The 14,185-nt window shown below is 40.2% G+C and overlaps 1 protein-coding gene across 7 annotated transcripts in view; it reads right to left on the reverse strand.

The window, feature by feature from the left end:
* The window catches only part of znf385b (zinc finger protein 385B), a 323,704-nt gene that overhangs the window by 86,519 nt on the left and 223,000 nt on the right, over positions 1-14,185 (reverse strand). For 2 of the 7 annotated variants that reach the window (XM_060827969.1, XM_060827970.1), the window contains exon 2: positions 12,687-12,772. The exons of the other annotated variants lie outside the window; for them this stretch is intronic. In XM_060827969.1, the coding sequence (XP_060683952.1) occupies positions 12,687-12,692 (6 nt within the window). In that variant the 5' untranslated portion in view covers positions 12,693-12,772. The remainder of the gene's footprint in view (positions 1-12,686; positions 12,773-14,185) is intronic. 7 annotated transcript variants of the gene reach the window in all.

Genomic DNA, 14,185 nt, shown 5'->3' on the forward strand with positions numbered 1-14,185 from the left:
GAGTCAGGAGCTGAGTTACTTGCTGCAGGGATGCTAGCATCTGACCTGCTGATGAAGCCATTGTATTAAATGGCTAACAAAAAGAGTGTGATGGGGAAAGACAGCAGGTCTGGCAGGATCTGTGGAAAGAAAACAGAGTTAACGTTTTGAGTCTGCATTGAAACATTCAATCTTTTTTCTCTCTACAGATCCTGCCAGACCTGCTGTCTTTTCCATCACTCTGTTTTTGCTTCACGTTTCCAGCAACTGTAATGTTTTGTGCTTATTTTGGTATTAAATGGCTAGTGCAGTTCAGTTTCTGTTGGCTGCTTGTTTGCGCAGTAGACGTTGACACTGCTTATTGATGAAGAGCTTATGCTCAAAGTGTTGACTCTCCTGCTCCTCAGAAGCTGCCTGACTGGCTGTGCTTTCCCAGCGCCTTTGTATTGACTCTGATCTTTAGCATCTGCAGTCTTCACTTTCTCCACAGTCCACTTTTCCTCTAATATGCTGCTGATGAATCAGTCCACTGAGATGATGATTTAATTTATTTCCTTATAGTCTGAGATATTTCCCATCTAATCACCGAGGTACTCAGAAATAAAACCAGCTTGCTCATGTTGTGAAGAAATCAGTCTGTTTTCTTGGAATATCAGTCCTACATCTGGCACTGAAGCAAGAGGAACGTTGAGCAAGAGGAACTTGTTTTAAAAAAAGCTATGTGTTTGTGTAACTGTTGATGTGAGTCTTACATGGTACATGGTTTCTATGGTGCCTGGATAAAAGACGTCACTGAGAGGGTGCAGATTATTTTGAGGGGATTGAAGGGATCTGCCCGACATCATAGTCCGTACAGGAACCAATGCCATACGAAAGGAAAAGTTTATGTTCTGCAGTCTGAATTTTAAGAACCTGAAAGGGGATTAAAAAGCAGGAACACAAAGGTAGCTATCTGTGGATGCCTCCCAGTACCATCTACCAGAGAGTACAGAAACAGCAGCATAGAAGTGGCTAACACGTCAGTGGAAGAAAGGAGGAGCAGGAATTTCAAGCTTCTGGTGTACTGAATCGGTTCTGGGGCACCTGTTCTGGTTGCATTCCAAAGGAGCTGGGACCAATGCCTTTGCATAAATCTTAGCAAGAACCACAGGCGACAAGTATGGCGCTGGAAAAACACAACCAGACAGGCAACATCCGAGGAGCAGGAGAGTTGACGTTTCGGGCAAAAGCTCTTCATAAGAAATGGGGGAGGGGGGTGGCCAAGGGGGGTGAGAGATAAATGAGAGGGGGGTGGGTAGCTGTGATAAGTAAGTGAAGGCGGGGGGTGATGGTGATAGTTTGGAGGGGATGGTGGAGTGATAGGTGGGAAGGGAGAAGGTCAGGTAGGACAGTTGAGGAAACTGGCGAAATCAATACTGATCCCATGTGGTTGGAGGGACCCAAGGCAAAGATAAGGCATTTTTCCTCCAGTGTCAGGTGGCTAGAGTTTGGCAGTGGCGGAGGCCAAGGACTTGCATGTCCTTGGCAGAGTGGGAGGTGGAGTTGAAGTATTTGGCCACAGGGCAGTGGCGTTGATTGGTGTGTGTCCCAGAGATGTTCTCTGAAACATTCCGCAAGTTGGCGTCCTGTCTCCTCAATGTACAGGAGACCACTTCGAGAGCAATGGACACAGTGCCGGGGGGCTGATTTAATTTAGGTTGGCTGGGGGGGTGTGCATCAGGTTGAACCAATAGAGTGGAGGAACTAGGAGTACAGTGGCAAGTAACAGAGCAAAACATGCTTCAGATGTAGGAGGGGTCATACAAAGCAGTCAAAACTGGTTTTGGAGTGCATATACGTGTAATAATGTTGGTGAGCTGCATAAACAAGTAGCCACATGAGACTACGACATTTGGCAATACGAGAAAAACAGCTCATGAGGAGGATTAGGAACTTAATATTCCTGGCTACAAGGAACGGGGAAGGGGATGTGAAATACTGATTAAAAAAAAACTGTTCTATTGCCAGAGAAGGATGGTGCTGATGAGATACAGCAAAAAAATAATGTATTTGATTCAGGAATTACAGAGGTGGATGTATACTGTAGCCAACCAAACAGCCAAAGTAAGGAAATGAAGAGACAGTGCAAGTTTTTATTCAGATATGGAGGAACTGAGGCAGATCATTATTTTGGAAGTGTCAAGGAAAATGAAAAAGGAAAAGTCGAGCTTGAAAATCATTAATGGGAGAAGGACAAATTACAGTGAGTTGAAATGAGCCATCTGGAATGAAATTAAAAATTGACAGGCCATCAAGTGATTGTCCAATGGAGACCTTCCAGTGGAGATAGTTTGCCACAAAGTAGGCATATTCTCCTTAAAAAAGTATTCAATTTTTCGAGGAGGTGGCAAAGGTGATCGATGAGTATAGAGCAATGAATGTTGCTTACATGGATTTTAATAAGGCTGTCGACAAGCTCCCTTATGGTAGACTCATTGCAAAGATTAAGATGCATGGGATCCGCGGTGACTTCTGCAAATGTGTTGCTGGTCAAAGCACAGCAGGCCAGGCAGCATCTCAGGAATAGAGAATTCGACGTTTCGAGCATAAGCCCTTCATGAAGGGCTTATGCTCGAAACGTCGAATTCTCTATTCCTGAGATGCTGCCTGGCCTGCTGTGCTTTGACCAGCAACACATTTGCAGCTGTGATCTCCAGCATCTGCAGACCTCATTTTTTACTCCGCGGTGACTTGACCACATGGATTCAGAATTGACTTGCCCATAGAAAGCAGAGGGTAGTGGGTGGAAGGGTAGATTTCTAGCTGGACGTCCCTGACTAGTGGTGTTCCAAAGGGATCTATACTGAGTCCTCTACTGTTTGTATATAAATGACTTGGATTAAAATGTAGATGAGTGGGTTAGTAAGGTGGCAGATGATACAAAGATTGCTGGAGTTATAGATAGTGTAGAAGGTTGTCAAAGAATACTGCGGGATATAGATCAGTTGCAGATATGGGTAGAGTAATGGAAGATGGAGTTTAATCTGAATTGAGTATGAATTGCTGTACATGGAGAAATCAAACATTAAGGAAAAGTATACAGTTAATAGCAGGACCCCGAACAGCATTCACATACAAAGGGATCTTGGGGTTCAAGCCCATAGCTCTCTGAAAGTGGCCACTCAAACAGTGTTCAAGAAGGTATATAGAATGTTTGTCTTTATCAGTCGGGGAATTGAGTGCAAGAGACAGGATGTCACGTTGCAGTTTTGTAAGTGTTTGGTTAGAATACCCCATTCAATTCTGGTCACCACATTGCAGGAAGGAAGCAGAGGCTTTGCAAAAGGTACAGAAGAGGTTTACCAGGATGCTGCCTGGTTTAGAGATTATGAGTTATAAAGAGAGGTTACAAAAACTCAGGTTGCTTTCTCTGGAGTGGCGGAGGCTGAGGGCAGACTTGACAAAAGTCAGAAAATTATGAGATGCATAGATAGGGTAGACAGTCAGAAACTTTTTCCCAGAGTTGAAATGTATAATACTAGGAGGCATGCATTTAAGGTGAGAGGGGGAAGTTCAAAGGAGTTAAGACTGGTAGGAATCTGAAACATGCTGCCAGACATGGTAGTCAGGATCGACAGGGGCATCTAAGGGGCTTTTAAATTGGCACATGAATATGCAAGGAATGGAGGGATATGGACCGAAGGGCCCATTTCCATGTTGTACTGTTCTGTATTCTAGAGGTGAAACTTTGAAGAGAATTGAGATTGGTAAAACACATATCACAGTGATCTTAGTGCAGAACTTAGACGATGCTAAAAGGAGACAAGAAGTCAAAGTTTTTTGTCCCACACTCATCAGGACTGGGACAAATAAAACAGGGCCACAAATTTATACAATATGTGGACAGGGTACTGATTATTTTGGACTATCACTAGTAGTGTCACTTTCCTTTTTTTAACATAGCAGGTGCAATGTGTGTGTAAGAATTCCTCTTTCCTACTGAAGGGAAGACAATGGCATTGTCAAATTGTTAATGCACTATGAATCCATAGACACAGACAATGCTCTGGGAAGCCAGACTTAAATATTCCATTGTGCTCGGTGACCTGGAAATTCAAGTTTGGGCATTAATTAAGTGCTGATGGCCAAAAGCAGCAGCAGTAGAATTGGATCCCAATACAAATTGCAAAGCTCATGGCCTGGCATATCCCCAACTCACCATCAAACCAGGGGATCAAACTGGGTTCAATGAGGTGTGAAAAAGGGCATACTTAAAAATGAGATACCTAATGAAGCTACAATACACTTGTGTGCCAAACAGCAAATGCAACAAATGACAGAGAGCTAAGCAATCCTGCTATCAATGGATCAGATCTAATCTCTGCCACATCCAGTTGTGAATGGCAGTGGACAATTAAATAAGTCACGGAGGAAGTAGGTCTACGTAAGTTCCCAGCTTCTATGAGGCTGAAGCATCCTTACAAATCTTCAGCCAGAAGTGTCAAATGGATGATCCTCCTCAGCCTCTTCCAGAAGTCCCCAGCATCACAGACACCAACCCTCAGTCAATTTGATTTACTCCATGTGATATCAAGAAACAGTTGAAGGCACTGGAAATGGCAAAAGCTATGAGCCTTGACCACATTCCGACAACAGTACTGCAGACTCCAGAAATTGCCGTGCTCCTAGCCAAACTATTCCAGTATAGTTACAACACCAACTTCATGGAAAATTGCCCAGATATGTCTTATACACAAAAAGTAGGTCAAATCTAACTTGGCCAACGACCACCCCATCAGTGTACTCTCAATTATTAAAATGTCTTTAAGCAGCATCCACTCAGCAACAACTGCTCATTGATGCTAGTTTGAATACTGTCAGTTCCTAACCTCATTGTAGCTGGGTTCAAACATAGACAAATGAACCAAACACCAGAGGTCAAGTATAAGTGACTGCCTTGGCATCAGGGCTACATTTGAACAAATGTGGCAGCAAGGAACCCTAGCAAAACTGGAATCAGGAGAAACCTCTCTGCTGGTTAGAGTCATATCTGGCACAAAGGAAGATGGTTGTGATTGTTGGAGATCAGTCATCTCCGCACCAGGATATCTCGACAGGCGTTCCTAAAAGGATCTTGATTAAATGGGTCAATGGGCTGAAAAATAGTAGATGGAGTTCAATCTGGATAAATGCGAGGTATTGCATTTTGATACAACAAATAAGGATAGGCTTATACAATTAAGGGTAGGGCTTTTACAATTAAGGATAGGGCCTTGGATCGTGTTGTAAAACAGAGGGACCTAGGAATTCAGGTACATAATTTTTTGAAGTTTGCATCACATATAGACAAGGTGGTTAAAATGGTGTTTGGCATGCTTCCCATCGTTGCTTAGTCCTTTGTGTACAGGAGTTGGGAAGTCACGTTGAGGTTTTACAGCACAATGGTGAGGCCTCTTCCAGAATACTGTGTCTAGTTCTGGTCATCCAGTTATAGGAAGAATATCATTAAACTGGAGAGGATTCTAAAAAGATATACCTGGATGTTGACAGGTGTGGAAGGTTCGAGTTATAAAGAAAGGCTGGATAAGCTGGGACTTCTTCCACTGGGGCGTAGGGAGTTGAGAGGCAATCTTATAGAAGTTTATATAATCATCGAGTGTACAGATAGAGTTAATGGTAGATGTCTTTTCCCTAGGATGAGGGTTTTAAGACAAGGGGACAAGACTAGGAGAGAAATTTAAAAATGGCAAATTTTTTTATTCAGAGGGCGGTTTACTTGTGGAATGAACTTCCCAAGGAAATAGTGGATGTGGGTACAATTACAACATTTAAAAGACTTTTGGATAAGTCCAAGAGTAGGAAAGTTTTGCAGGGATATGGGCCAGGAGCAGGTAGGTGGGACAAGTTTAGTTTGCGATTATGTTCGGCACAGACTGATTGGACTAAAGGGTCTGTTTCCGTGCTGTATGAGTATCCTTGGCCCAACCAGCTTCAGCCCAGCTACTTTCAGCCCCTTCATTAATGACACTCTCTCCATCACAAGCTGTTTGCAATGATTGAATGCTGTTCAACACCTTATACAAATGAAGCAGTCCATGTCCGGATGCAGCGAGATCTGGATAATATCCAGCCTTGGCTGACAAGTGACAAGGAACATTCATGGCACACAAGTGACAGCCAATGACCATCTCCAACAAAAGAGATCATCCCTTAATATTCAATATAATTACCAATGCTAAAACCCTCACTAGCAACATCCTGGACATTACCACTCAGCAGAAAGCAACTATCCATTTATTACGAAACAAAACAACCCAAAGAACCGCAGATGTTGGAAATCACAATTCTTCAGAAGGGTGTGAAGAAGGGTCACTGGAACATTAACTCTGCTTTCTCTCCACTGATGCTGCCAGACCTGCTCAGCTTATTCAACAATTTCTGTTTGTGTAACTGTGTATATATTATGGCAACAAGAGCAGGTCAAAAGCTACAAGTCCTGCAGTGAGTAATTCACCCTCTGACTTCCTGAATGCTGTCCATCATTTACAAAGTACAAATCAGGAATGTGAAAGAATGTCTCCACGTGTTTGGCTGCGTGCAGTTCTAACAACACTGAAGAAGCTCATTATTATATCCAGGACAAAGCCACCCATTTATGTAAATAACGGTCAGTCCGTCTGCTGCAGATGCACAGCAAGATACACTGCATAAATTCATCAAGGCTCCTTAGACAGCACCATCCAAAGCCATGATCGCTGTCTTCTGGAAGGGTAAGGGTAGGAGATACATGTCACCAGTTACAAGTTCCCTTCCAAGATATTCGCCATCCTGACTTCCTGCGCTTTCATTGTTGCTGAGTCAGAATCTTGGCTCTCCCTCCCTATCAGCACTGTGGGTGTTCCTACACCTCAATGACCACAGCAGGTTCAAGAAAGCATCTCAAGTGCAGTGATAGGTAGGCAATAAATGTTGACTTCGTCAGCGAATTACACATCCCTCAAAAGAGTTTAAGAAAAATCAGAAACAAGTGGCTTCTGGCATGTGAAAATACGTCAGATTCTAAGCCCAAATGACAACCTTAAATTGGTTTTCAGTGTAATTTTTAACACAATCTGGATTATTTAGTGAGTAATTTTCAACAAAAGTTACTGATTTACATATGCACTGCCTAAGAAATTGCCATTGGTAAATTAAAAGCTATAAATTATTTTTTTTTAAAAGTGTGCTACTTTACTTAAAAGGGGGAAACATCACCTATTTGGAGAAGGGTGCAGCTTGATGTTTTCCCTCACAAGATTTAAATTTTATGATGCGATGTCATTTCTAAAATGTAAACTTGTTTTACAGGGCCAAAGAGGTTGTTCATAAGACCATTAGACAGAGGAGCAGAATTAGGCCATTCAGCCTATCAAGTTTGCTCCGCCATTCAATCATGCCTGATACACTTCTCAACCCTATAGGATTACAATTTAGTACACCATTTATAAAGCAGTCCAATGAAAAAGGCGTCACCTTTTCCTGAGTTTCCTCCAGTGAGATTAGCATGTGAGCAGTGGGATCCATGTCAATTCAAATGATTTTGAAAGATTGTTTCCAGCGGGATCATGTACAGCACATCTTGTGGAGGATCAGAATATCAACAATAACTTCTGAATTTCTGCCTGTGCAGACGTCAGAAGTTGCTGTCAGTTTCACATGAGTAATAGCAGCAAATGTTGACAGTTTCTCCATCATTACAAGTGCAAAATGCAGACTGACATTGTTCGTAAGTTCAAATATTTCTGTTATTTCAGGTTTGATGGCAAAACCATTGCTAAAATAATCAGTGAATGAGCTTAAGCTATGTGGAATGTCAATACAGATCTTTTAGAAACGGACATCTTTTATCCCATGACATTTTTTAATAACTCCTGTTTTAGTTTGGCTAACATAACAATAAAAGACTCTTGCTATGAGATTAGAAAGTTAGTATACAGATCACTTATGAGTTAAAAAAAACTTTCTAAGATAGGCAACATACAGTGGTCAGACGTGCCAGAATTCTTTGGTGTAGTGCTACAACTCTTAAATATAAATCCAGTGCCTGCACTTTATTTAATTGCTTGGAACCTTGTCACTCACAGGGATAATAAAAAGAAATCTGGGCTCCAGATGTGGAAATCCCTTACTTGATAGCTCAACCAGCTTAGATACAGCTTGCGGCAGTTCTGATAAGATTAATTTGAAACTGTGAAAGGTCTTATGGCTTATGAGTATTCTCACAAGTACCACTAGCTTCTCTGAACTGACACAAGACACTACTCATTGCAGTCTACACCTGCAGCTAACAGGCACCAATTAATATGTCATTCAGCTCATAAACAGGGTTTGAACATTGAAGAAAGAGTGGAATGGATGCCACATTTATGAAAGGCTCTTACATTTTAAGATAGTGGAAGTAAAACAGAGTAAGAAGAACAATCAAAAAGAGCAGCATATAAAATAATGGGGTGCAGAAGCAGGAACTTACCAAATGAGAAGCTTAAGATGATACATTTCATAATAAGTTTGGTATCAAGGTGGAAGAGACAACTGAAACAAATCCGAAATGTGAAGCTGGAGAATGTTTGTATGAACAGATGAAAAGGAAATAGGTTTATGGAAAAGTCAAAAAAGGGAGAAGCAAAGTTGAACAAGCATGTTGTGTTAGTCAGAGAGAGAGAGAAAAATGAGGAAAAAAGTCATCAAAAGGAAATATTACAGATTCGGGACAAATGAGGGATTTGGGAGAGACTTAAATTTCACAATATCACCTTCACATAAATCACCAAGTCATCAGGAGAGATTTGGGACAGACTTAAATTTCCCCAATGCCACCCTCACATAAATCATCAAGTCATCAAGAATTTCCTTATATACAAAGTGTCAAAAATACTAAAACATTAGGTAAGTTTTAAAATACATTTTCACTTTGATAAACATGTAGACTTTGAAAAGCTGAAATACAAAACCGCTGCATGTTAGTGAGAAGCTAATCGATAAATCAATGCTGTTTTTCAGTTGGCTGCAGATTTTATTTTCAATTCTGGGTCATAAGGTTCAGTGCCAAACCTACAGGGTAATCAGACCAGCCACATTAACATTGTTTATACAAGAACCAGACATAATGCACATGCCCTTTGATGATGACCTTAACCCGTAATCCCTCAACACCTCTCCATCATCTGTAGCTAGTCAAGATTGTGATGGATTACTAACTGTTCATCAGAATGGGAGTAATCTCAAAAACTGAACATCATCCAGGCAACCCTCTGATACTGAACTTCTTTCTGACTGAAGTGCTATATCCAGTTCGTTAATACTTATTGGAGCATTCAATGACATACAGCAATCAGTACTAGCATCAAACAACTCTTCAGATGGCAAAAAAGGAAATCCTGCTATCTTAAAAGTTCTGACCCGTGTTAAACATATACATGAGTTCAAAGCATTGAGCATACCATAAAGGCTGTTTTACAAATATGCACTGGAGTTTACTACAGCCCACCCAGAGCAAGAACCAAAAGGAATTAATCTTTCTATAAAATGAATGATGCATGAAGATGTTTTGAGCTACAAGTCATAACATTTGCTAACTTGTTAAATAACCATGCTGCAATGACAGGATTTACTGTGAAAATCTGCACAAGAACAGAAGGAATCTGTCTTGAAGATGATGCCCCAGCCAAAATGCCCCATGTAAATAAGGACCAGCTATGGCATGCTCTCAAGAAGCATGGTATCAGAATGGGTTCATCATTACCAGAATGCGTACATGTACAAAAGTGGGCAAATTAAACCCCAAATCCAGAAAAGATTTCATAGCAACAAGTAGCTCACACAACCACTTTCTGGAACAAAGATGTCTAGTCTTGCAGATGAAGACCAATATCAATCAGTGAGGAGCAAAATACACCAGTGCCATCATTATCAGTTTCCAATGATTCAACATCAAACAGTGAAGCTATTTTGACAAATGAATTAAACACCATTAATTGCAATATGCCAATTCTGCCCAGAAGCAGTTCTAGTGAAATCCACAAGACAAGCCAAAATTGATAGTGTTACCTGACTACATAGTGGCTCGAACAAAATGAAAGCCAATGGTAATTTTAAATGTAATACCATGGTGAAATCATGGAGTATTTGTGTGTGCTCATGAAGATAGATGAAGATAAAGGCACGTTATGGATTGATATAATATGGGATAGGCAGGGACCGAAGTAAAAAAAAAGTACGTTTAGATACCAAACAATGGATAAAATCAGGATTTGGCTACGATGAAATAACACCAAGCTGCAGTTATATCCAGGGGTATGATCTCCATAATTCATCTTTTGAATGAATAAACGAATCATTCAAAAATCACATTCACACAAGAAATGGAACTGATGGATAGGCAAAGGAGATAAAACCTCCCCAAGGAGTGGAAGCCTGCTCTATGTTTTGTGTAATTTCATTAAATTGAAGAATGCAAATTGTCACCAGATGGTTCCAAAAATGCAGAATATTTATTTCAATTGAATTTAAAGTAATTTGAATGTTCAAGGCGGAATGATTCTGAAACTTTAAGGACCACTTCTGATCAAATGTGGGATTCTTACAACAATGCTATAATCCAAGTGACTCAAAATGAATTGGATAACCTCTTTGAACAGATGCTAAATTTAAAGGGCTTTTTTTAAAAACAAAATTATTGTGATTAAAGATATCTACATACAATTAGATTGTTTAATAAACTGTGCCACATGAATCTAATGTGAATTACCAGTGTACAGTTTTATATTTCAAAAGGACAATCCCACCATGCCTACACCAGCAGTTTACACTTTAAATGTGCAAAAAAATTGACAAATGTTTTGAAATTATTTTTAAAGGCTTCAAAGGTCACCTTGTATAACACTGGTACTGGTACTGGTTTCCTGTGTCTGTGTTACACATAATCTACAGGATACACTGCAGTAATTACTCAAATTCATTAAGGAGCAAGAGATGGCTGGACTGTAATCCAGATGACCAGGCTAAAACTCTGGGCACACAGGTTCAAATGCACTAATCTTTGTGATGGTAACCATAATGAGATGCTGTATAAATGATTTGGTTCACTAATGTGAGCCTACATGCGACTTCAAATTGACAGCAATGTTATTGACTCTTTTGTGCTTTCTGAACTCACCTAGCAAGCCACTCAGTTCAAAGGAGATTTAGGAAGAACAATGAAGGCTGGCCTTGCCCTGAGAAGTCCACATACCATAAAAGGGAAATAAAGAGTCCTCCTCCCTTGCAACCTCTGTTTCCCTTGGTGGTAATGTCATACCATCACTTCCAAGACACATGTTATTTGATGTTTGTCACTATTCCTTCAGCATTGTTAGATCAACACTCTAGAATTTCATATCTAACACTACTGTGAGAGAACCAACATCACATGAACCATAGCAGTTCAAGATCAACGTCTCCCACCATTTTGTTGAATAACTAGGAATGAGTAATAATTAAATTATTGCCAGCATTTCAACACTGTACATCATGTTTTATTTTACAATGCAAAGATAAGTAACAGCAAACACTAATCTAACTTTATATTACAGTGATGTGCAAAAATTATAGAATTTCAACAGTATAGAATCCTTACAGTGTGAAAACAGGCCCTTTGGCCCAACAAGTCCACACCAACCCTCTGAAGAGTCACCCACCCAGACCCATTCCCTCTACCCTATAGTTACGCTTGACTAATCTACCTAACCTACACATCCCTGAACTCTATGGGCAATTTAGCGCAGCCAGTTCACCTGACTTGCACATGTTTGGATTGTGGCAGGAAACCAGAGCACCCAGAGGAAACCCACGCAGACATGGGGAGAATATGCAAACTCCACATAGACAATTGCCCGAGACTGGAATCGAACCCAGGTCCCTGGTGCTGTGAGGCAGCAGCGCGAACAACTGAGCCATCAAGCCTCATTAATTTTTAATTATTTCTCTAATTTAAGCACTTTTTAGCATAAGAAAATTGTTTGGTCGTGACAGCCTTCACAGTTCAAACCTAACCGTAAAATGGCCAACAGAATACAGGATATAACATCATTATTACTTTTTCTTTCCTAAAAATACCTAACATTTTTTTCAATTTGCCTAACTTTCCTTCAAATCTTTCTATATTACACCCCTCCCCCCCACCCCCCCCATGACAACCAATGGTGTCAAAGGTATTTTTAAAAATGTCTCCAAATTTACTGCTTTCTTTCTCAGTGAGTACATAATCACTGTTAGATGCATTTACACCAGTACAGCAGAGATTTAGAAATTCAACTTAGGAAATAAGACTGAAAATCTCTGCTATACAAACATGAGTTGTACCTACAATGAGTATTTGATTTTCTATTTTTCATTACTGCTGTATTAGTTTCCTTTAAACTTTAGAAGCTCTTTTGCTGTACTTGTTTCTCCATTCTGGATTGATATATTTTGATAATTTCAGAAATGAATATTCATGCTTGCTTAATATTCAAATATCTTAAAATATCATGAATTAAAATGCTCACTGACATTCTACAAAGGGTTAGGAGTTATGGCAACACTATAAGCAGTGGGTAAAAACACTTAACACTCCTAACAGCTCAGTGATAATTAAATCTTTATCAACACATAATTTCAGTTTCAAATTTGCCTCCCTGAAAACATGAATCAAAATTACAATTTCAGCTCACCAACATTCTCCAGGATACTGTGATAAACTACTTCCAGATCAATGGCTCCCTTGCATCAAGAAACACTATGTTGGCCCCAAGAAACACTGGAATAGACAAGAAAACAAATGGCTAGAATACTGCTCATGTATGTATATAATTATTACAGAGGAAGGATGAGACTAATGTAAGTCAAAACAGCGAGATCCTTGCAATTTGAGTAAGTAGCAAAAGACAAGTTTAAAACCTCAGCAAATACTTGATGCCATCACATTTCAGGGAGTTACCACTGACCAACAACCTAATTGGCCAAGTCAGATAAATACTGCAGCTTCAAGTGCAGTTCAGAGACTGGGAATTCTGTGATCTCCTGATTTTCCATCATCTTTAAGGTACACATCATGAATTTAATGAAATACTCTCCACTTGCCCGTGTTACGATCTCTGTTGAAACCAATAACTTTAAAAAATGAAATTTGAGTTTTCAGTTAAAGCTGAAAGGACATGAGGTTTCACATTTTAAGACTTTGACTCTAGCAAAAAAACTAAAAGCACGATTGACTGAGCGTTATCTTTGTCAGCACCATATATGTTTTCTTATACCTCAATCAAAAACACTTCTTATATATACTTTATGCTGTTTTTCAAATGGGTATTCAATACTCCTGGAACCGGTCCAAAGTGATGTTTAATTCATGAGGGTTACTTCTGTTCTTTTTCTTTCTGGTCCTGGGAAATCTGAAATTCAAAACTGTCCAACAGTGAGTTTTTTTTTCCTCAAACATTGTTCCTCTATTGCAAGCGAGGCAATTTTCTCAACTCCTGGTGAATTTGACCTTTTCAGTCTGAGTGTGAGCTCCTCCCTGCATTCCTATTTGGTGAAGCACAGCATCTTGTTGCCAAAACTGCTGTCTCTCTGCTGCAAATCTTGATAGATTAACCATATGGAAGTTTTCAGGGATATCTTTGATCCTTCCCCTCTCAAAACTAATATCTATGACACCACTGAATCACATACAACAGCTATCCAGGTAGAATATCTGATTATCCTCAAGACTCTGAATTTCTTTTAGCTGGGGAGTAAATAATTTGAAACACAACTCTATACAGTCATAGAGCCATAGAGATGTACAGCATGGAAACAGACCCTTTGGTCCAACCCGTCCATGCCGACCAGATATCCCAACACAATCTAGTCCCAACTGCCAGCACCCGGCCCATATCCGTCCAAACCCTTCCTATTCATATACCCATCCAAATGCCTCTTAAATATTGCAATTGTACCAGCCTCTACCACTTTCTCTGGCAGTTCATTCCATACACGTACCACCCACTGTGTGAACAAGTTGCCTCTTAGGTCTCTTTTATATCTTTCCTCTCTCACCCTAAACCTATGCTCTTTGGTTCTGGACTCCTCAACCCAATGGAAAAGACTTTGTCTATTTACCCTATCCATGCCCCTCAATTTCGTAAACCTCTATAAGGTCACCCCTCAGCCTCCGACGCTCCAGGGAAAACAG

This window comes from Hemiscyllium ocellatum, chromosome 7, assembly GCF_020745735.1.
Source record: "Hemiscyllium ocellatum isolate sHemOce1 chromosome 7, sHemOce1.pat.X.cur, whole genome shotgun sequence".
Classification (NCBI taxonomy): Eukaryota; Metazoa; Chordata; class Chondrichthyes; order Orectolobiformes; family Hemiscylliidae; genus Hemiscyllium; species Hemiscyllium ocellatum.